Raw genomic sequence first — 23,323 nt, 5'->3', positions numbered from 1 at the left:
ATCCGATTATGAAAATCGGACTATATATATGGAAACTAAACCGATTGTAGATGTCCTCTGTTAATTAAGAAAGACCAATCCAGAACCGGTTTACATTTGCATGAATGTAAACCGATTCCGAGTACTGTTTACCAAAAAAAAATCTAAATGTTTGATGTTTTGAAGAACTCTCTAACATTAGTTAATTTCACATCTAAAACATAATTAACCCCTAATATGATTAATTAATGATAATTAATCAGGGATAAAATAGGTATTTGGGTAAATATTTTGATAAGGGGTGGTGTGAAGATTATTTCTAATGACCTTTTTGTCATCTAGCTATAGGTCCAAATTAAGTGCTATAGGACCAACTTAGCCAGGTTTTTTTAGAGGAGCCTAGTACGGACAAGGAGGTCAATTTCCCCGCAGACTCCCGAAATCTATTTGTATTTAGATTCCTTAGCTGCCCATGTGTAGTTTTTTTTTTTTTTTTTTTTTTTTTTTTTTTTTTTTTTTTTTTTTTTGATTCTTTCTACTTTTGATCCTAGCTCCCTTCTGGATGAGTAAAAAACCAGATGGGGGAGCGGATAGCCTTCTATCTGATACAGCTTGCCTTCCATGGCCAATGATGGTTATGGGAGATGGCCCTATGTTGAGGTCTAATGTGGAGTTGCCGCATCCACGTGGCTATATAATATTCACAATTGCCATTAGATCTACTGATATTATAAGAATTTGTCATGTGGCAGGTAGTTGTTTCTTGGGGCCAATTCTATTTTTAATTTTAAGGTCCTTGTTCAGAGCATTTGGTGGTGTGATGCATCATTTTTAGATTCACTGGATTCAAATTGTTATGAGTAGAATCAAGTCTTTGTTTGTGGGTTCTACATGTTTATTATGTACATTGCATTCATTCATTTCTCTAATTTTTCTTCATTATTAAATGCATCAAGAGAAGTTTCTCCATACTTAGAGAAATCATGAGTCATGACAACAACCACCACCACCAAATAATGACATGTTTTGTGTACAATGCATTCTTCTTGCTAAACATGATAATAACAAGGAAATTGTCACAAACAGTTCGATCAAGTGAACTTGACAGGCCGGAACCAGACATCATAAAAAGACAGTTTTAAAGGGTGCAAGGATAAAATTTCAGAACGAACAAATCCATTTTTACTCGTGCTTCTGGTATCCGAACGTGTTAGTAAGTTTCAGTTTGAGTTGTTAAATGGGGCAAGTGACCCGCCACATGACAAATCACAAGGCAGATTTCTAGAAATTAATTACAGATTTGATAATCATTTTCTTGATTGGGATTTGGTTTTTGTTAGGATCTTCATTCTCCACACTAGTGTATCTACTTTTGTGTGATTTCATGGATTATTAACTTGATTCTAAAAGATTTGTATGTCAAGGGAAAATATCTCTCCATCTATACGTTTTTCAACCACAATCAAATTTTAGGATCTTGTGAACCAGATTTTTTGACAGAAAATACACATTGTCATGAATGATGTCATAACTCATCCCATCTCAGTGGTAACAGTAGACAGATATCTTGACAGCACAAATCCAGTATTGCATTCCATTATGAAGTTGCCGAATACAGATTAATATAGAAGCCAGTGAATCCAGAGCTTGGTAAAAAAAAAAACCCACAAGGGTTGTGATGGCAGACATGCCATTGCCAAAGCCCATGAATCTCAGACACTAAACTTAAAAATGCAACAACGGCGGCGACAACAAGAACACAATACTCGACCAAGGACAACAGCGTTAGCCGAAAAGTAGAGGCTAAGCTCACTAGGCATACTGAACCAGTAGAACCCAAAACAAAGGCTGAAAATGAGAAAGCTCGACGAAACCCTATAACCAGACTAGGTAATCTCAATGAGTAATGGCCATGAAGAGGTTGCCCAATGAAGGGTACCCAAAAAAAAAACTTCCCCGAACAACAGCTTCCCATCATAGGAAGAAAGCCGCAAAAAATGGCGAAGTGATTGACCGAAACTCCGTGGAAATAACCAAGCACTGGCACGAGTAGGGAAGAAAAACTACGTCTAATATCCAAAAGCTGACTATTAGCTGGCTATAGTGTTGCTGCTACGGCTATCAGTAGAATGATGTTCAAGGTCCGAAACCCTGCCCGAGTCATTATATGCACATACTTAATCGGATCTCAGTTTTTCCTCCCCCTAATCAGGAAAGGATATCGCATCTCCAAAGACGCTCCACAAGTAGCTCAATAGCACTGCTGCTGATCGAATTGCAGTATCGTAGATTTAATCCAACCAAGGTTTGACCCATGTCAGCAAGATATGGCAAGCTCTTGTCTGATACTTGTGAGCAACCGAACAAAGACAGGATCTCCAATTCGAGCTTCTTTGAACAAGAAAGTGAAGCAATTGCGAAGTCTGTAACGGCACACCTTGAAACATCAAGTTCTTTAAGCATGCTGCAGTTTACTGCAATTGAGGCTAAACTTTCATCGGTAACCTTACTGCACTCCCCAAGGTTTAGCAATTGGAGGGTCTCTCCATGAAGCCTAGCCAAGGAAGTAACTGAAGCATCTGTGATATTAATGCATCCACTTAGATTAACCTTCACTAAACCGGCCTCACAGTTCTCAACCACTGAGAGAAATCCAGCATCAGTAACTCCGGAAAGACCACTGAGATCGATGTGTTGTAATTGTGGGCATAGCCTTCCCACCACAGCCAAGCTAATACTGCCGAAACCGGGGCAGTTGCGAATGGTAAGAGACCGTAGAGATTTGCAGGGAGTGACGAAATCCAATTCTGAAACTATATCCTTAATACCCATACACTTAACAAGGGAAAGTGCCTTCAGTTTCAAACCGCAGTTAGAGATGGCAGCAAGAACCCCGTATTGCGAAATCCTGTTGCACTCCTCTAGCTGGAGGCTTTCAATAGATGCAGAGTTCTTGGTGAAAGCTACCAATCCATTGTCTGAAACAAACGAACACTTGCAGAGAAACAAATTCTTCAAATTGGGACAACCCTTTGCAACCGCCTCAAGAGCAAGATCAGTAACCCCTCGGCAAGAGGTAATTGCAAACATATTCAACTTCTGCAGTCCTTGAGCATTACCCATGACCCAAAAGCCTCTTTCACTAACACTTTGTAGACCAGTAAGAACAAGATCTGTAACATTTCTGCCATAATGACCGACAACGGCGAGGGAGACATCAGTGATGTTCAAATTCTGGAGCTTCAACTTCATCAAAGCTTGGGAAGAAGATATCAAACTTGAAATTCCTTGGTCCCCAACCATTGGGCAATCTTTGATTGTAATGGATTGTAGTTTTGGGCAGCATCTTGCAATTGCCTGTAGACCATCATTCCCAATTCTTGAACATGATTCCAAACTCAATGAATTCAAGTTATGGCAGTTCTCAGCAATAGCAATCAAAGCCTTATCAGAAACCGAAGGACACTCGCAAAGGTCGAGTGTTTCCAACATACGGCAACCTTTAGCAATCTCAGTTACACCTTCATCCCCAATAGTAGAAACATTCCATACTGAAAGCACTCTCAAAGAAGGGCATCCACGAGCAATTGATGACATACCAGCATCAGTAACACCGCGAACTGCGTTGCTCCCACGGATCATAAGCTTACCCAAACCACCACGGTTACCATTTCCAACAGCAATTGCAGCTAGTCTGTTGTCTGTAGCTTTCTTCCCTTCCAAACACCTAGTAAGATATCCATCATTACTCTCAACATCTTCAGAAACCACTTCAATTGATTCCTCTCCGCGAATAGTACTCAAAAGGTTAAGCCATCTCTTAGTAACTGAAGCACATGAGCTTTTCTCTTCACCTCCAGCAGGTAACCTTCTGAAGATCTCAAATAAACACTCGTCAGGTAGAATATCAATAGATGGCTGTTGGTGTTGTTTCTTCTGAACAAACTCTTCTCCACTGAATACAAATGGAGCACTGATTCTTGACCTCTTACTTGGTGGGTAGTATACAAATGGTGTTCCTGTGAAGAATTCATCTTCTCCTGAAAAACAAAAAACAAAATCCAAATCCATATCAATTTCAAAATTCATTTAACCTAAAAAAAACACCACAAGAATTCGAAAAGATAGACAGAAGAAAAATAAGAAGAAGAAGCTTACCACTGTAATTGACGAGAGTAGGCATGATGATGATGATGATGATGAAGATAGAAAAATGAATGTAACGAAGAAAAGAGCAAACAAAACGAAGAAATTAAGAGCTTCAATAGTACTTTGCATCACCAGATTTGAATTTCTTGTTGAAATTTGTAGAAGAAGAAGAAGAAACAATTGATTGAAAAAATGGAACCCAGAAAGGTGGGCAAAAATGGAATGGAGAAGGAGGTCTGTGTGTGATTGAGGAAGGAGGAGGAGAAGTTGTTGAGTTTCTTTCTACTGAATCTGTTTTGCTATATATATTTTGAAGTTTCTGGAAGGAAATAATAATAGGTTATTCCAGGTACGTTAGTTTTTGACAAGAGAGCCAACCCAACCCAAATGCAATGAATCCAATCAATGAATACCGCTCTTTTCTTGGAATACCGCTTTTTCCTTCTACATTCATTCAACTGCAACTAGTACTAGTATTCAATTTTAAAAGGAAAGACCGTGAAATCGGTCACGCGCCCTATCACCGTTTCAAGCGTTCTTAAAAAACGTCTTATCGTTGAGCCCAAATTATTAACGGTTTATCGAAAACCCGTTCGGATCTCAAAATTGGACTCAAAAATTCGTTAGTGGCATGGGTATGTGTTCTTTTTTGTCGGTAAAGAATTTGGTGCGAACGAGTTTCAAACTCGGATTACTGGTATCATCAGCCAATGACTTTTAACACTATATTATAATGACGCCGATTCTGCAAAAACTGTAAAGAGAAAGAACAAAAGGAGACTCTATTTTCTTGTCTAAAATTGTAATAAAAGATAGAGCAAAACGTAAATGTCCAGCCGTTGAACTGGTCTGACACTTGGTGACTATAATATGTAGTCCAGGATAAGAAAACAACAGGATGTAACCTGCGATTAAATGACTTTTGTTCAACAGTGATTAGAATATCCACGTAAGATACATATACACGCGTGTGCCAATGTATCCGCACTCCATCAAGGTTCTTAAAATAGTTACTAAAACGTTTTAAAATCACCTGGTTTTTTAAACCGATTCAACTCGATTGTAGCGGTCATGTCAGATGGCCGGTGAGCGTGTTTAAATCGTTTTGTTTCAAACATCGAATTTAACTTGCTACGTGGAAAAACCAGAACCTCATAAACAAACCGCTTTTAGGTATGACCGTATGGGAGTATGGTCCCCTATAAAATTTGAAACCAACTCTCTCCTTCTTTATTTAGGTCTTAGGTTCTTAGCCTTTGTCCTTCTCAGGTTCACTTCACCTTGACTGTCCTCCTGTTTCTCTCCTTTTTCCTTTTCTGTTCCTGAAAATCTCTGCTGCTGTAATTTTTTACTTTTATTAGCCTCCCACTCATTTAATATTTACCATCAATGATATTTTTTTTAACTTTTTTGGTCAACCTGTTCTATTTGGATGAGGACCTGTGAAACCAAATCTGGGCATTTGGTTGGATTTTACATTAATTTAATTATGCCCTTCATTATTATACTTACTGTTTTGGTCCAAATTAATGGTTTAATTGAATTTTTCAGGGGAAAGATGGTCAATTATTAATGCGGATTAGGAAAGAGATTTGATTACCACATCATACTCTTGTCATAACTTGTGTTTAATTAGCTGTTCATATATCCTTTTTTCGTACCGAAAAGCAAATTCATTGTGTTCATCATATTATTGATTACGAATTGAATTTTTTGGATTAATAAGGGAAATGGCACATAGATTGCTTACAATTATTGTGTCAGTACACTGGTTTTTAGCTATCGGAACTCATTATACTCGCTCTAATAATTAATAGGTTGTTGCTTTTCGATTTTTTGGAAGTCGAAAAGTCCGAAGTCAGTTTGGTAAAATATTTCAAAAACGATTTCTAGAAAAGTTAATTTTTTATGAACAAGATAATTTTGTTTCTAACTTTTTCTTCTGACTTTTACTTCTAGAGAAACAGATGTTCTCCTGCTTCTGATATCCAAAGGCGCTATTGGTTTGCAAAATTTTTCAAAGACTTTTGTATGAGATTCCCAAATTCTACAAGAGATTATCAAACTTCATATCTTTTCGATATTATTGTATTACTTGACGATCTTACCATTTTATTAGAAATGCTTTTTCTGTAATCTTTTGAGAAATTGGGCCAATTGTCCAAATATTTTTAAAACACGGTTTTAATGGATGAGTAAATAGCAAGAATGGGTGAAATGAACACCAAAAAAATAGCAAGAATGAATCTGGATTCATTCTGGCTTAAACTTAAACATAGCGAGGGTGAAACTGGATGCATCCTAATGTAAATTAAAAATAAGAAAAAATATTTGAGAATGCGAAGGATGAAACTGTACTTTTACATTCTCGTCCATTTAAACAGTATCAAATTTTACATGACTTTTTCACTCAGGAATTATCGTTATTGGATTACTTGACCAATTTTGTGTAATCTTTTGGATATGTCCAGAGTTACTAGCTAGTAGTGTTCTTTCTTCGGAGGACTGCGAGCCACTGTTTTAAGATGCCATAACGACAAGGTCACAAGGTTGTACCAGCCTTCTAGTTTTAGGATCTAGCTAGCAGTTTTAGCGTCTTTTGTTCGGAAGGAAAGTAAACTAACACTGGTTTGTTTTATTTCTACTTTTAAGCTTCTACTTTGCTTAGTCCACTGTGATTCGAATGACAAGTTGAGCTTTATGGTATACGTTATAAGTTGAAGTGTAAAACTCAGCTTTGACAGCTCCAAAAGTGTGATCATGGAACTGGAAAAGCCAACCACATTCGTTGTTTTTTAAACTTTTAACATGCTTTCATTTGTGCTCTTGCTTGTACTCTACTACTAGTTTCTTTTCTCCGCACTTGGACACTATGTAAAAAAAAGTTTTACTGTCACAATCCTATGAAACAGAAGTTGCTTGAAAACCACTGAAAGTTTTGTCGGTCCATAATTACCAAAGTTTAAAAAGAAAGGAACACTTTAATCGAAATTAAAGGACTAGCCGCCAAAGCCAGGTTATTAAACAGAGGCTCCGAGCAGTTACCTCTGCTTGCTAATTAGTTACTTTTTGAGCAAGATTTCAGTATTTTTTTTTTCTCATAATCCTGGCTCCGCCACCGAACATAATGTTGTTTTTTTTTATTCGGTCATGAATTAAGATAAGGACTATTTACTCCATATAAGCAACGGCAAGATGCCATGTACAATGAACCAACTTAACTGGTTCTATTCTGGGGTGAAATTAGGTTGGCCAAATAAAGACTTTTCTGCCTTGTTTTTTTTGTCCAAAAACAACCACATTGGTATACATACTTGGAATTGGAATAGAAAGATAACTTCCCCCAAGACCTTGTTTTCTATCTTCTATCTTCCAAGTTGTAGAATATTAAATCTAGAAGAAATGGACACCCATCTGGAATAATATACAAACCAAGTTGGGGATTGTGATCCAAGTGGGGAGGACATTAACAATTGGAAAAGAAAAAAAAAGGGTACTTGCACTGATACTTACACCTCACCAGATTGAGGTGGATATTCTTAATTTGGAAGAAAACCAGAAGATACCATCAAGTATGGTAGAGTTGCCAAGTGGGTGTTGTGTCACTTTTCTGTGCCTTTTAGGTTTGTGATTAGCTGCCTATCCCAGCAGTTGAACAGAGAGTCAGGGACCCCAAGTGAACGTCTGCTCCATGCCACGTCAGACTTTCAATCATAGAACCAGCCAGCCAGAGTTTCTGGTTTGTGCTAATTTTTGGCCTCCCACATGCATTATTCAGTTTTGGGTCAGTCCCTTGACCGTTAGTCAGTGACTAGATTAACAAGTTTTTGCTAAACGTGCAAACACGTAGATGTCATGTTATACCCTTCATCCGGGGTTAAAACACGGTATCTGCACATTATTAAAGGCGGGTACCAATTTTATCGGGACCAATACCAATACAAACATTTATTAGGTTTAACTAAAGCATAAGATTTTATTAATAGCTTCAAGAAATACAAGAGTGATAAGGGCCTCAAAAGAAAGTCCAGCCTGCCAAAGCAATGAAGGACCCTTGTCCAACTGAGCAGCGTGCTTGGACATCCCATCTGCTGAAAAGTTCCAAGGAATGTTTGAGTAGTTTGATTTCAGTCTTCTCCGTCTACATAACCCTCCATGTCAATGTCTCACTATAAAATGCCTTCCGAGCAAGTTTTATGGTGGAGTCTATCCATCTTCCACGCCACCTCAGCATTTGGAATTTTAGATGGAAGTGCAAGTGTGACGGTGGAGCAATAGAAACGCTATTAAGAATAGCGTTTAAAGCCAATAAAAATAGCGCCAGAGGAACGCTATTATGAATAGCACTTGACCACGGTCAACGGTCAAAGCGCTAATAACAATAGCGTTAAAAGCCATTCACAATAACGTTTTTTTCAGTTATCTTACAGGAAGCAACTCAGGCTCTCTTCCCTGTTCTCCTCTTCTTCTTCTTCTTCTTCTTCTCACAAAAAAACAACACCAAAACTCCATTTTTTTTTCTCTCCAACAAGAAGGTTATTGAATCAGTGAGAAAGAAAGTTGGATCATCAAAGAATCTGATTTGTTTCCTATTTTTTAACAAAGTAAGCATCTTTATCTAATTTGAGAATTAGGGGTTTAATTTTGAAATTAGGGTTCATTGAGTTCTACTTTTAATTTGAGAATTGGGGGCTTTTGTTGAGTTCTACTGTTAATTTGAGAATAGGTTTCAACTGGGTTCTATAAAAAAATTCCCCAAATTGAAAACTAGGGTTTCAATTCTTGCATTTGGGTTGTTTAGTTGGTTTTTGTATTAGGTCTAACTCCAACTATGGTTGATTCTTGATGCAAGTACCCTATTCTTATTCAAAATGAAGACCAAATCATTCACAAACTATTCAATTTCTCAATTTGATTGAGAATACAAAGAGAGGTTAGTTGATTTGTAAATTCCTTGTAATATTGTTTACATGAATATTGTTTGATATTGTTTACACAATATTGTTTGATGACTGACTAATTTTGACATGAAACTTAGGGTAACATAGTTTCAAGATGTTAGAGAACAAACCCTTTGACATGAAATTACCATGAATTAACATGTTTTTCATTATGTAAACAATTTGAGTGCATTGTGTGACTATATTGTTTTTATTTGATGATTTTGTATAGATTATGGATACGGATGTGTATATGATATTGAGTTCAAAGGAATGGGATGAGAAACATGTTGCTAGAAGTATAAACCCACTTGATAAAATCCATGATATTCAGTTTAGAATTAATTGGGAGGACCTTGAGGATTTATATGATCGTGTGGTGAAACATGAAAGAGCTAGTGAAGTTCTTCGAAATTCCGGGCTTGCTAGATTTTTTGAAATTAGAATTAAGAGATGTGATCAACAACTAACTTATGCAATCATAGAGAGGTGGTGGTATAACACCAATTCATTTCATTTCCCAAACTTCAAAATAGGTTTCACGCCTTTAGAATTTGTTCACTTAACCGGAATTCCTATTAGAAATGGTCGTGAAAGATTGAAACACGCATCTACCAATAAATGGCATCGTAGAGAAAATAAATACCTAGAGGATACCTACTTTGGACCTATGCATGGGTATTCAAACTACAACAAGAAGTCTGGTGATTTTCCTATTAGTTGCCTCACAAAATATATTAAGGACAACGAAATTACTAATGAAAACTGGGAGATTGTGACTCAATACTTCTTATTATGGGTGATTTCAAAAATTTTATTGGCGCGTACCACTACAAGAGCGTTTCTTGTCTTCTACTGCGCTATTCCGAATAGCGTAAAACGCTATTCTGATTGGCGTTCAAATGGATTCCAAGCAACGTACCACGAAACCTTGGAACCCTGCTTGGATTTTTCATGGAAAACACCAATTTGGAAGCCACTAGACTTGACATTCCACAATTTTTCCACACTTGGAATATGATGGTTCCACCATAAGACTTGTGGTCGGTCGTCAGCCGACGCAAAAATAATTTAAGTTCTTTCACTTCACAATTATAAATAAGAGTACAGTTATAAGAGCAGATTCGTTCCACAGGGAGATATGGGTTGTCAAATTGTTTTGATTACTTATAGAAACCGGGGGGTTTTTGTTTGTGATTATAACTAAATAAGAATAAAACAAATAGAATAATACGAATATCAGAGATAAAAAGTATTGGTTAGAGTTTTCATCTTCCATCTTCCAACATGTTATCTACTGAATCAATCTCAACATTCATTTCCTATCAATATCAATAACCCTAGAGCGTCCTATCGCAGGCTTACTCCGGAAAAACTCATATTATCATCAAAGGCGTAAGAGCCACTCTTTGAATCCTTTCCACTAAATAACTTGGCGCAAGAGCCACACAAGTTTAACCCAATGAAAGCACTAATATTTAAGAATTGAGGTTATTCTAAGCAATCCGGTGCAAGAACAACACGGATTTAACCTAGGTTACGCTTCTACATATAATTGTATGGCAACATCCCGTCGTTAACAACTATATTATGCTACTTCTAACAAGGATTATTCGACAATTCCGGATCTCAAACCCTAGTTTAGCAATAGATATGAATGCATGCTCATTTAATTTGCAACTTAAACAAACTAGCAATCAATCATACATGGAATTATAAACGGTAGAACATAAACGATACTAACAAATTATGAATGAATAAGAATGAAAACTTCAATTGAATAACATGTCTTCCAACTTAGGACTACATCTCTAACCAATATGAAAGTTTTAGTTACTCATGGATTTCTTAAACCCATGTAAAATAATAAAGAAGAAAATAAATCAAACCCTAGAATTTTGATTGTCAATCACAACTCCAAGCCTAACTCCCCGTTCTTCTTTCTTTGTGTCAAAACGAATGATAAAAGATATCTCTCCCTTTCCAAAACTTGCTCGTATATACTATGAAACTCACGCCCTTGTCTCCTCCTGGAATACTCGTATCATTCCAATGGGCCATGCATAAGTCCAGCCCAATTAATCGTTGGCCTGTCAGTTATAAGGAGCTGACAATAGAAACTAAATATGTCTTCACGGCCAACTTCCTTTCTTCCCTGGATTCACATACAGTTCAATATCCCCTCTGTAACCTTCCCTGTGTTTGCGTACGGTGGAAAAACACCACCGTACTATGACCTGAGCTGCTCTACGGTTTCTGCTCGAACTCTTCCATCACTGCAGACTCCTTCCTGCAAGCATCAACTCCATTGCTAACAGCATCAATGGCAGATGCTTCCCTGCTCGACACCAATTTTCGGTAATTGCAGTAACACTAACAGCTCCAATACTCGAGCTCCATTATTCCTCCACCTAGCATGGCAGCAGCTATATATGTATCACCATGAATCACCGAGTATGCAGCCACTATCGTGTTCAGCAAGCATCACGGCACAAACTCCATTCTCTTCGTTGCCTTCGTCTTTTCGTCCTCTTCAAGGTGATGCGAATAAATTATTGTGAGGTGATTACCCAAAACACCTAAGAAACTCAAAAGCAAACGAATTCAAAGCATAATGATAAAAAAAACTACCAATAAAGCAAAGCATTTGAGTCCCAAACTAGTGCAAATAATGCACCTATCAACTTGCTCTCACAACACTTTTTCAATCCCGACGCCACAACTATTCTATTGATCATCCATCTTACAACCCAATTCATGGTCCATTTTTTTAAGCTGGTGACGATAGCTTCTACGTCAGCATCATATAATTGGTTGCAATATCTAATCTCACTTCCAAGGCACCTAAGAATGCACTATGAGAGTCTCAGAATATACATCTAGTACGAGTGAATTATTCACTCTATGCGTTACCTTCTGTTACCTATTTCCATTAATATCCGTACCTGGTTGGATGCAAATGGGTTTTCAAAATAAAAACACAACCCCGATGGCACTATTGAGAAATTTAAGTCTAGACTTGTTGCTAAGGGGTATCATTAACAGGAAGGCATAGACTATGAGGAAACATTATCCCAGTTGCTAAACCAACTACCATTAGACTAGCATTAGCTCTTGTTGTTCACAATGATTGGCCCGTGAAATAACTAGACATAAGTAATGCTTTTCTTCATGGTGATCTCAAGGATGTTGTTTATATGACCCAGCCTCCAGGTTTTCAAGATCCTGACAAGCCAGATTATATATGCAGATTACACAAGTCAATTTATGGTCTTAAACAGGCTCCTAGAGCCTGGAATGAGAAACTAATGGATTAATTACTTTCTCTTGGTTTTAAAGCTTCTCATTCAGATACATCTGTTTTCACTCTCAAACATGGATTTATCATCATTATTATTCTCATCTATATTGATGACATACTCATTATAGGGTCTTCTAGTACAACTTGTGATCGGATTATTTCTCAACTTTCTAAGTCTTTTTCTGTTAAAGACTTGGGTCCTATTCGTTACTTTCTAGGCTTAGAAATTAAGAGAAATGATACAACCATGCATATTTCCCAAACAAATTATATTCTTGATCTTCTGAAAAAGACACATATGCTAGATGCAAAACCATGTTCTTCTCCAGCTACTGCTGAAAAGCGGGGGTCTAACAACGTCACCCAATATTTCGATTAACAACCTGTATGGACAAACTCCAATATACTTTAATGAGAATCAACTAGACAGTTAGACTCAATCAATAGAAAAGTATATCAAAGAGTTTTTTATATCTCTATATCTTGATTTAAATCTTACTCAAGCAAACTGCGAGTCTCGATTAAATACAAGAGAGATAAAGTTGGATGATACAAAAGACCAATATCCAAGGATCAATCAATTTACAATCAACAACCAAAGGTTGAATTTCACAATTGATCGATACAACGCACAACCTGTGATATTTCAATTATATAGCCAAATATAATGCGGAATAGAAATAACACAGACACCAGAAATTTTGTTAACGAGGAAACCGCAAATGCAGAAAAACCCCGGGACCTAGTCCAGATTGAACACCACACTGTATTAAGCCGCTACAGAGACTAGCCTACTACAAACTAACTTCGGTCTGGACTGTAGTTGAACCCTAATCAATCTCACACAGATTCAACGTACAGTTGCGCTCCTTACGTCTCTGATCCCAGCAGGATACTACGCACTTGATTCCCTTAGCTGATCTCACCCACAACCAAGAGTCGCTACGACCCAAAGTCGAAGACTTGTATAAACAAATTTGTATCACACAGAAAAGTCTATAGGATGGATAAATCTGTCTCTCACAGATAAACCCAAAGGTTTTTTTCCGTCTTTTGATAAATCAAGGTAAACAGGAACCAATTGATAATCCAGAATTATATTCCCGAAGAACAACCTAGAGTTATCAATCACCTCACAATAATCTTAATCGACTAGCGAAACAAGATATTGTGGAATCACAAACGATGAGACGAAGATGATTGTGATTTCTTTTTATCTTGCCCTATCGGAGATAAATCTCAAGCCAATCTTACAATTGAACTCGTACGATAGAAAATGGAAAGATCAGATCGCTCAAATACAAGAGAAGTAGTTTCGTCTGGCTTCACAATCCCAATGAAGTCTTTAAGTCGTTAATCGACATGGTCTCGAGAAGAAACCTACGATTAAAGGAGAATCGACTCTAGCAAACTAACTAGTATCACACAGGAGGTGTGGGGATTAGTTTTGCACAATTGCTAGACGTCTCCTTATATAGTTTTCAAATCAGGTTTTGCAATCTAAGTTACCTTGGTAACAAAGCATTCAATAATCACCGTCAGATGAAAAACCTGATTTATCCAAGCTAATATCTTTCAACCGTTAAATCGAAACTTAGCTTGTCACACACAAATGAAATGCATTCATTTAGGTTTGAGTAACCATACCTAAACGTGTACATTGGTTGGTTCAAAAATGGTTGACCAATGGTTAGCCATATGAGTGCTTTCATATTAACCGTATTCATCTTTCTCATAACTAGTTCAAATGACTCATAAGAACTAGTTCAAGAGTTTTTCAATTGCTTAGGTCTTTATACATAGACACAATTGAAACAAAATCGGTTTTATTCATTTGAATCAATTCATGAACAATATAGCCACGGTTTGCAAAGATTTCATTCCTTATAATTTATTGTTTTAAGTCCATGAACTACCAATTTGAGAAATAACCAGCTTGGGTACGCGTACGGATATGCCTACCTTAGCTTCCAGATTATAAGTTGGTTTTAGTTTCCAACCTCAGCAGAATTTTTCGGGTGAAAAAGTTCCGCCAGTACGCATACGGGTACGCGTACCTAAGGTGACTGGTTTTGAGTTCGTAAACTCCAGACTCAGCAGAAATTCACGGACGTGAACTTCCGCCAGTACGTGTACGGGTACGCGTACCCAACCTGTCTCGTTTATCAATACCGTATGCACACATATGCACGCACTTGGTTTCCGGTAAATGGATTTATACACTAATATGCAAACACACTATATGCTTACATCCATAAATGGTTACATATTCTCAACTCTACATTTCAATCATTGAAACATTCTTCTAAAATGTTATAATAGTCGTTAGACATAAATAATCGACTATCGTCATCAAAGCTATTTTCAAGATTGAAACGTCATCACGACTTTCGTCACGGGTAAAGATGAAAATGGTTAAAGTAAAAGCTTACCAACACGTATTTCGAGAAAAAGATAGGCGAGTAAACTCGGCTTGAAATAACAAACGTGTATGTATGAAAACTATCATACTTATACGACTTTTGTCTCAAGAGTAGGAGATAGAGTAGATAGACTTTTGAGTGACAAGATGAGTTCAAGTCTCCACACAGCTTTTAGTCGGATGAAGTTCCACTGGTTCCTTGAGTAGTTCTTCGTCTTTGCAAGATAATCGCCATGGAGTCTGGAGCTCAACTATTCCTAACTATCCTAGACCGAGACTTAGTCATAAGTATGCTAGAAATCAAGACATATAGTTTTGATCACTAACATTGACAAACATGCTTGAGATAGAAACGCATGCGAGTTCGACCGAGCAATGCTCTAACAATTGCATATTCTAAAATGAGCAAACATGATGGTGAGCCTTTGGCTGATGCCACTGATTATAGATCTCTTGTAGGTGCTCTACAACATGTCACTTGGATTAGGCCAGAGATTTTCTATGTAGTAAATCAATTTTGTCAACATATGAGTCAACCTATAATTGTTCATCTTATAGCAGCTAAGAGAATTCTGCGGTACTTGAAGGGTACTACGGATTATGGTATTGTACTTCAACCTATAACAAATCATGTCTTCAAGAAAATTATGAAACTTCCAATATTTCAATTGGAACCAACAAACTTAACACATCCTACAATATATATCTTGATTGAGTAAATGCAAAATAAGTTTATATTCTCGTTGATCTTGATCAACAAAATTTTCTTATCTGTTAATCTTCACATCAAAATAACACATGTCTTGTGTGAAGATAAAATCGGTACAACTTGTATATTTTCTTATCTGTTAATCTTTACATCAAAGTAACACATGTCTTGTGTGAAGATAAAATCGGTAAAACTTGTCTTAGAACCCTATGTCTGATGTAAGATTGAAATTGAAAAACTTAATACACACCTTAATTAGATATGAACATCAACATTAGTAAAAAAAAATTCGTTAACATTAATTTCTAACAAATATCTGAGATTCACATATGTTACCATAGGAAAACGGGAAAACCAACATTATCTTCGATTACGAAATCAATGGAGTCAAGTCGTCAACTTTAAGAAAGTATTAGTGGAGGATCATATTCGGAGATAAATAAAGCTGAGGGAGAAGAACGGCGCAGAAAAGAAAAAAGTATCTTACATTTTGGGTAATTTCCATGTTTTAAACAATTTTTGGACCTCCCATTAAACAATTCTCCCATTGGATCCTAGTCAAAACCTAATCTAGCGATTTTTATTACCATCTTATTCTCTTCTGCAAACTTAATTTTTTTGAAGAAATAATGGGAGATGAGGTAATGAAAGTGGATTATGGTGTTAAACGGTGGTTGTTAGCTAGATAACCGTTCTAAGTTTGACAATTATGTAAGAATTGAGGGGCACGGAGAGTTTAGCTACACATTATATCCTCCCATATTTGATATCAGTTATAAAAGGAACGACATCACTCTTGAACTTTTGACAGAATGGGATGAAATTTTCAAAAGGGGAGCTTTTAATGGTTTTCTGGTTAAGTTCTTGGATGATTTAATCAAGGGAATTAAGGAGATATTGATTTCTAGAGTAAAAATGGAAAAAGAAGAATATGGTGGAGTACCTAACTTACAAAAAAAAAAAGTAAACTGAAAGAGAGATTCATCGACAATATATTTTGGAGGAACAAATAGCTCGTCGGTCTTACTTCGATTTGGAACTTGATATCAAAGACCTAAACATTGAGATGGAAAATTATAAAAATCAGATAAAAAGTTGGAAGGAATTCATAAATAAATATATACAAGTATATGAGAAGTATTGTACTACTTTGATTAGTATTAAGGTTGTTATTGAGAGTTTCTTTAAAGACATATTAGGTTATGCATCAACATTAGAAGGAAACCTAATATTCGAAGAAAACCAGTAAAGGATTTGGGTACTTTCGTGGTGAGATGCTAAGGAAATGGAATGAGAAGTATCATTTTGTGTTTGACTTTATTTTGAAATAAACATGGAACTCTTTTCTCAGCGTTGTTTTCGTTTCCTTTGTTTCAATTCCAAGTTTCAATTAATCTCGTTTAATTCATGTTAAAAAAAATGGATCCTAGACTATGTGGGTTTTTGGACCAACATCATATCTCCCTTTAGTTATTTTTGTCGTATGCTCAGGGTCCCTTTAATCCTGCTGATATTGTCAAAACAAAATGAACATACAATAGAGAGCAAAGTGAATGCATCTGTATGTTTTCTGTACCATTAGATGAAGCAAAAAGGAAAAAACTAAAACAAGTAGACAAATGTAGTATGTATGACTAACTAAAATAATGTCTGAACAGTTGGAAACATATATATTTTTGCAGATTAATTGTTCTGCAGGTGGTTTTTAGGTTTATCTAGTAACATTGAGTATTAATTCGTATTTTAGGTTGTAATAAGTTGTGTTCTGGTGAAAAACATGAAAATTCACACAGGGTTTCATCGGTAGTAGATATTTCAATTTTTTTCTGAAAAACAACCTTCTGTGACTTTCGTTAATCGGTCGTCTTGATTTTCTTTGTATTAAATTTATGGGTACTTCAGTTATTTTAAGAAACCAATGGAAACTAGTTGGTCAATGTCAACTTATACCATTAGGAAAAGGGTTCTTCACTGAAAAAGCAGGGGTCTAACAACCTCACCCAATATTTCGGTTAGCAATATATATGGACTAACTCCCATATACTTTCTAGAGAATCAACTAGACAGTCAAACTCAATCTAGATAAAAGTATATCAAAGGGTTAATATCTCGATCTCTCGATTTGATCTATACTCAAGCAAATGGAAATTTGCGAGTCTTTATCAAATACAAGAGAGATAACTTGGATGGTATCAAAGACCAATATTCAAGGATCAATCAATTTTCAATCAACAACCAAAGGTTGGATTTCACAATTGATCGATACAACACACAACCTGTGATATTTCAATTATATTAGAAAATATAATGCGGAATAGAAATAATACAGACACCAGAAATTTTGTTAACGAGGAAACCGCAAATGCAGAAAAACCCTGGGACCTATTCCTGATTGAACACCACACTGTATTAAATCGATACATACACTAGCCTACTACAAACTAACTTCGGTCTGGACTGTAGTTGAACCCTAATCAATATCACACTGATTCAAGGTACAGATGCGCTCCTTACGTCTCTGATCCCAGCAGGATACTACACACTTGATTCCCTTAGATGATCGCACCCACAACTAAGAGTTGCTACAACCCAAAGTCGAAGACTTTAACAAACAAATCTGTATCACACAGAAAAGTATACGATAATAGATAAATCTGTCTCCCCCAGATAAACCTACAATTTTTGTACCGTCTTTTGATAAAATCAAGGTGAACAGGAACCAATTGATAAACCGGACTTATATTACCGAAGAACAACCTAGTATTATCAATCACCTCACAATAATCTAAATCGTATGGTAGAGAAACTAGATATTGCGGAATCACAAACGATGAGACGAAGATGTTTGTGATTTCTTTTTATCTTGCCCTATCGGAGATATAATCTCAAGCTAATCTTACAATTGAACTCGTACGATAGAAAATGGCAAGATCAGATCGCTCAACTACAAGAGAAGTAGTTTCGTTTGGCTTCACAATCCCAATGAATTCTTTAAGTCGTTAACCGAGAGGGTCTCGAGAAGAAACCTACGGTTATAGGAGAATCGACTCTAGCAAACCAACTAGTATCACACAGGAGGTGTGGGGATTAGTTTTTTCCAGTTACTAGACGTCTCCCTTATATAGTTTTCAAATCAGGGTGTGCAATCTAAGTTACCTTGGTAACAAAGCATTCAATATTCACCGTTAGATGAAAACCTGATTTATCCAAGCTAATATATATCTTTCAACCGTTAGATCGAAACTTAGCTTGTCACACACAAATGAAATGTATTCATTTAGGTTTGAGTAACCGTACCTAACATGTACACTTAGTTGGTTCAAAAATAGTTAACCAATGGTTAGCCATATGAGCACTTTCATATAACCGTATTCATCTTTCTCATAACTAGTTCAAATGACTCATAAGAACTAGTTCAAGAGTTGTTCAATTGCTTAGGTCTTTATACATAGATACAATTGAAACAAAATATGTTTGATTCACTTGAATCAATTCATGAACAATATAGCCACGGTTTTCAAAGATTGCATTCCTTATTGATTTATTGTCTAAGTTCATGAACTTCCGATTTGACAAATATAACCAGCTTAGGTACGCGTACGGGTACGTGTACCATAGATACCGGACTTGAGTTTGAAAACTCATCAGAAATTTTCGGTTTGAAAACTTCCATGGGTACGCGTATGGGTACGCATACTTAGGTGACTGGTTTTCAGTTTGCAAACTTCACAAACTACAACAGAAATTTTCGGTATGAAAACTTCCGCCAGTACGCGTACCTAACCTGTCTCTTTCACCAATACCGCATGCACACATATGCACGCACTTGGATTCCGGCACATGGATTTATACAATAATGTGAGAACACACTATATATGCTTATATCCATAGTTGGTTACGTAATCTCAACTCTACATTTCAATTATTGAAACATTCTTCTATAATGTTATAATAGTCGTTAGACATAAAGAATCGACTATCGTCATCAAATCTATTCTCAAGATTGAAACGTCATCATGACTTTTATCGCGGGTAAATATGAAAATGGTCAAAAGCTTACCAACACATATTTCGATAAAAAGATAGGCGAGTAAACTCGGCTCGAAATAACAAATGTGTATGTATGAAAACTATCATACTTATACGACTTTTGTCTCAAGAGTAGGAGATAGAGTAGATAGACTTTTGAGTGACATATGAGTTCAAGTCTCCACATACCTTTTGGTCGGATGAAGTTCCACTGGTTCCTTGAGTAGTTCTTCGTCTTCTAAGATAATCTCCATGGAGTCTGGAGCTCAACTATTCCTAACAATCCTAGACCGAGACTTAGTCATAAGTATACTAGAAATCAAGACATATAGTTCTGATCACTAACATTGACAAACATGCTTGAGATAGCAACGCATGCGAGTTCGACCGAGCAATGCTCTAACAATCTCCCCCTTTGTCAATTTTAGTGACAAAACTATCAATACATATGGATTACAAAATAGATAAAACTTTGTAGCTTCTCGTCCACATGCTTGATATCCTTGGTGCTTCAACATTACTCGAAAACTTCATCTTTTCCAAGTACTCCCATGATTCTATAGATGTTCAATTCAGCATCATAGTTGTTGAAGTTCCGTATCCATAACAATGAGAAAACAAAAACTCTCGATCATTGTGATACAGTGTCATAGTATTATTACACAACATCAAAGTTATTATATCACAACTTCGAAAACAATACTATGATGATATGTATAACTCTCCCTTAGTCAATACTTTCATCTCAACATGAAAACCACTCCCCCTTAGATAATGACTCGTAAAACACGTAAATCATATGTATTTGTAGTGTGAACTACATATTAATTCTCCCCCTTTTTATCAATAAAATTGGCAAAGGTACGAAAACGAGATCCTAATGAAATTTCCACGAAGACGCTTCAAGACCAAAGAAAAGTACATATCAACTTATTTAGATGCAATCATAAAGCCGAAGCTAAATGCATTCATCAAGTAATTTATAAAGATACAAGATAACCCCTAAATAATTCCACAGCCGCACTCCCCACAAATATATGGAAATTAAGCGCAAGTTCAAAAGAACTCTCCCCCATTTGATGTTATTCCCGAGAGAACAACAAGAGCGACCTTACTTTTCCAAGAAAATAAGGATTTTATTGGACACCAAAAACCATAATGAAATGATTTTCTATATCCAAAATTCTCAATTAAACTAACTGAAAAAGCGGGGGTCTAACAACCTCACCCGATATTTCAATTAGCAATCTGTATGAACAAACTCCAATATACTTTAATGAGAATCAACTAGACAGTTAGACTCAATCAATAGAAAAGTATATCAAAGAGTTTTTTATATCTCTATCTCTTGATTTAAATCTTACTCAAGCAAACTGCGAGTCTCGATTAAATACAAGAGAGATAAACTTGGATGGTACCAAAGACGAATATCCAAGGATCAATCAATTTACAATCAACAACCAAAGGTTGGATTTCACAATTGATCGATACAACGCACAACCTGTGATATTTCAATTATATAACCAAATATAATGCGGAATAGAAATAACACAGACACCAGAAATTTTGTTAACGAGGAAACCGCAAATGCAGAAAAACCCTGGGACCTAGTCCAGATTGAACACCACCCTGTATTAAGCCGCTACAGATACTAGCCTACTACAAACTAACTTCGGTCTGGACTGTAGTTGAACCCTAATAAATCTCACACTGATTCAAGGTACAGTTGCGCTCCTTACGTCTCTTATCCCAGCAGGATACTACGCACTTGATTTCCTTAGCTGATCTCACCCACAACCAAGAGTTGCTACGACCCAAAATCTAAGACTTGTATAAACAAATCTGTATCACACAAAAAGTCTATAGGATGGATAAATCTGTCTCCCACAGATAAACCCAAAGGTTTTGTTCCGCCTTTTGATAAATCAAGGTGAACAGGAACCAATTGATAATCTGGACTTATATTCCCGAAGAACATCCTAGAGTTATCAATCACCTCACAGTAATCTTAATCGACTAGCGAAACAAGATATTGTTGAATCACAAACGATGAGACGAAGATGTTTGTGATTTCTTTTTATCTTGCCCTATCGGAGATAAATCTCAAGCAAATCTTACACTTGAACTCGTACGACAGAAAATGGCAAGATCGGATCGCTCAACGACAAAAGAAGTAGTTTCGTCTGGCTTCACAATCCCAATAAAGACTTTAAGTCGTTAATCGACAGGGTCTCGATAAGAAACCTACGATTGAAGGAGAATCGACTCTAGAAAACTAACTAGTATCACACAGGAGGTGTGGGGATTAGTTTTGCATAGTTGCTAGACGTCTCCTTATATAGTTTTCAAATCAGGATTTTCAATCTAAGTTACCTTGGTAACAAAGCATTCAATAATCACCGTTAGATGAAAAACCTGATTTATCCAAGCTAATATCTTTCTACCATTAGATCGAAACTTAGCTTGTCACACACACAAATGAAACACATTCATTTAGGTTTGGGTAACCGTACCTAAACGTGTACATTGGTTGGTTCACAAATGGTTGATCAATGGTTAGCCATATGAGTGCTTTCATATTAACCGTATTCATCTTTCTCATAACTAGTTCAAATGACTCATAAGAACTAGTTCAAAAGTTGTTCAATTGCTTAGGTCTTTGTACATAGACACAATTGAAACAAAATCAGTTTGATTCATTTGAATAAAGTCATGAAAAATATAGCCACGGTTTGCAAATATTGTATTCCTTATAATTTATTGTTTTAAGTCCATGAACTACCGATTTGAGAAATAACCATCTTGGGTACGCGTACGGGTATGCGTACCTTAGCTTCCGGATTTTGAGTTGGTTTTAGTTTCCAAACTCAGCAGAATTTTTCAAGGTGAAAAAGTTCCACCAGTATGCGCACGGGCACGCGTACCTAAGGTGACTAGTTTTGAGTTCGTAAAATCCAAACTCAGCAGAAATTCAAGGACGTGAACTTCCGCCAGTACGCGTACCCAACCTGTCTCCTTTACCAATACCGCATGCACACATATGCATGCACTTGGTTTCCTGTACATGGATTTATACACTAATGTGTGAACACACTATATGCTTACATCCATAGATGGTTACATATTCTCAACTCTACATTTCAATCATTGAAACATTCTTCTAAAATGTTATAACAGTCGTTAGACATAAAGAATCGACTATCATCATCAAAGCTATTTTCATGATTGAAACGTCATCATAATTTTTCTCATGGGTAAAGATGAAAATGGTTAAAGCAAAAGCTTACCAACACGTATTTCGAGAAAAAGATAGGCGAGTAAACTCGGCTCGAAATAACAAATGTGTATGTATGAAAACTATCATACTTATCGACTTTTGTCTCAAGAGTAGGAGATAGAGTAGATAGACTTTTGAGTGACAAGATGAGTTCAAGTCTCCACATACCTTTTAGTCGGATGAAGTTCCACTGGTTCCTTGACTAGTTCTTCGTCTTTGCAAGATAATCGTCATGGAGTCTGGAGCTCAACTTTTCCTAATTATTCTAGACCGAGACTTAGTCATAAGTATGCTAGAAATCAAGACATCTAGTTTTGATCACTAACATTGACAAACATGCTTGATGAAAAAGCGGGGGTCTGACAACCACACCCAATATTTCGCTTAGCAATCTGTATGGACAAACTCCAATATACTTTTATGAGAATCAACTAGACAGTTAGACTCAATCAATGAAAAGTATATCAAAGAGTTTATATCTCAATCTCTCGATTTGATCTTTACTCAAGCAAATAGA

At 36.4% G+C, this 23,323-nt stretch overlaps 1 protein-coding gene across 1 annotated transcript; it reads right to left on the bottom strand.

The window, feature by feature from the left end:
• Nucleotides 1-1,544: 1,544 nt before the first annotated feature.
• Nucleotides 1,545-4,573, bottom strand: LOC113341084 (EIN3-binding F-box protein 1-like). Its single transcript, XM_026586112.1, has 2 exons — nucleotides 4,138-4,573; nucleotides 1,545-4,019 (listed from the first exon to the last, which is right to left on the bottom strand). The coding sequence occupies exons 1-2, from the start codon at nucleotides 4,160-4,162 to the stop codon at nucleotides 2,188-2,190; spliced, it is 1,857 nt and encodes a 618-aa protein (XP_026441897.1). The 5' UTR covers nucleotides 4,163-4,573; the 3' UTR covers nucleotides 1,545-2,187.
• Between the last annotated feature and the right edge of the window lie 18,750 nt (nucleotides 4,574-23,323).

The sequence above is a fragment of the Papaver somniferum genome, unplaced genomic scaffold, assembly GCF_003573695.1.
Source record: "Papaver somniferum cultivar HN1 unplaced genomic scaffold, ASM357369v1 unplaced-scaffold_24, whole genome shotgun sequence".
Classification (NCBI taxonomy): domain Eukaryota; kingdom Viridiplantae; phylum Streptophyta; class Magnoliopsida; order Ranunculales; family Papaveraceae; genus Papaver; species Papaver somniferum.
The sequence above is the reverse complement of the archived record's forward strand: the minus strand, read 5'-3'. Positions and strand labels throughout refer to the sequence as shown.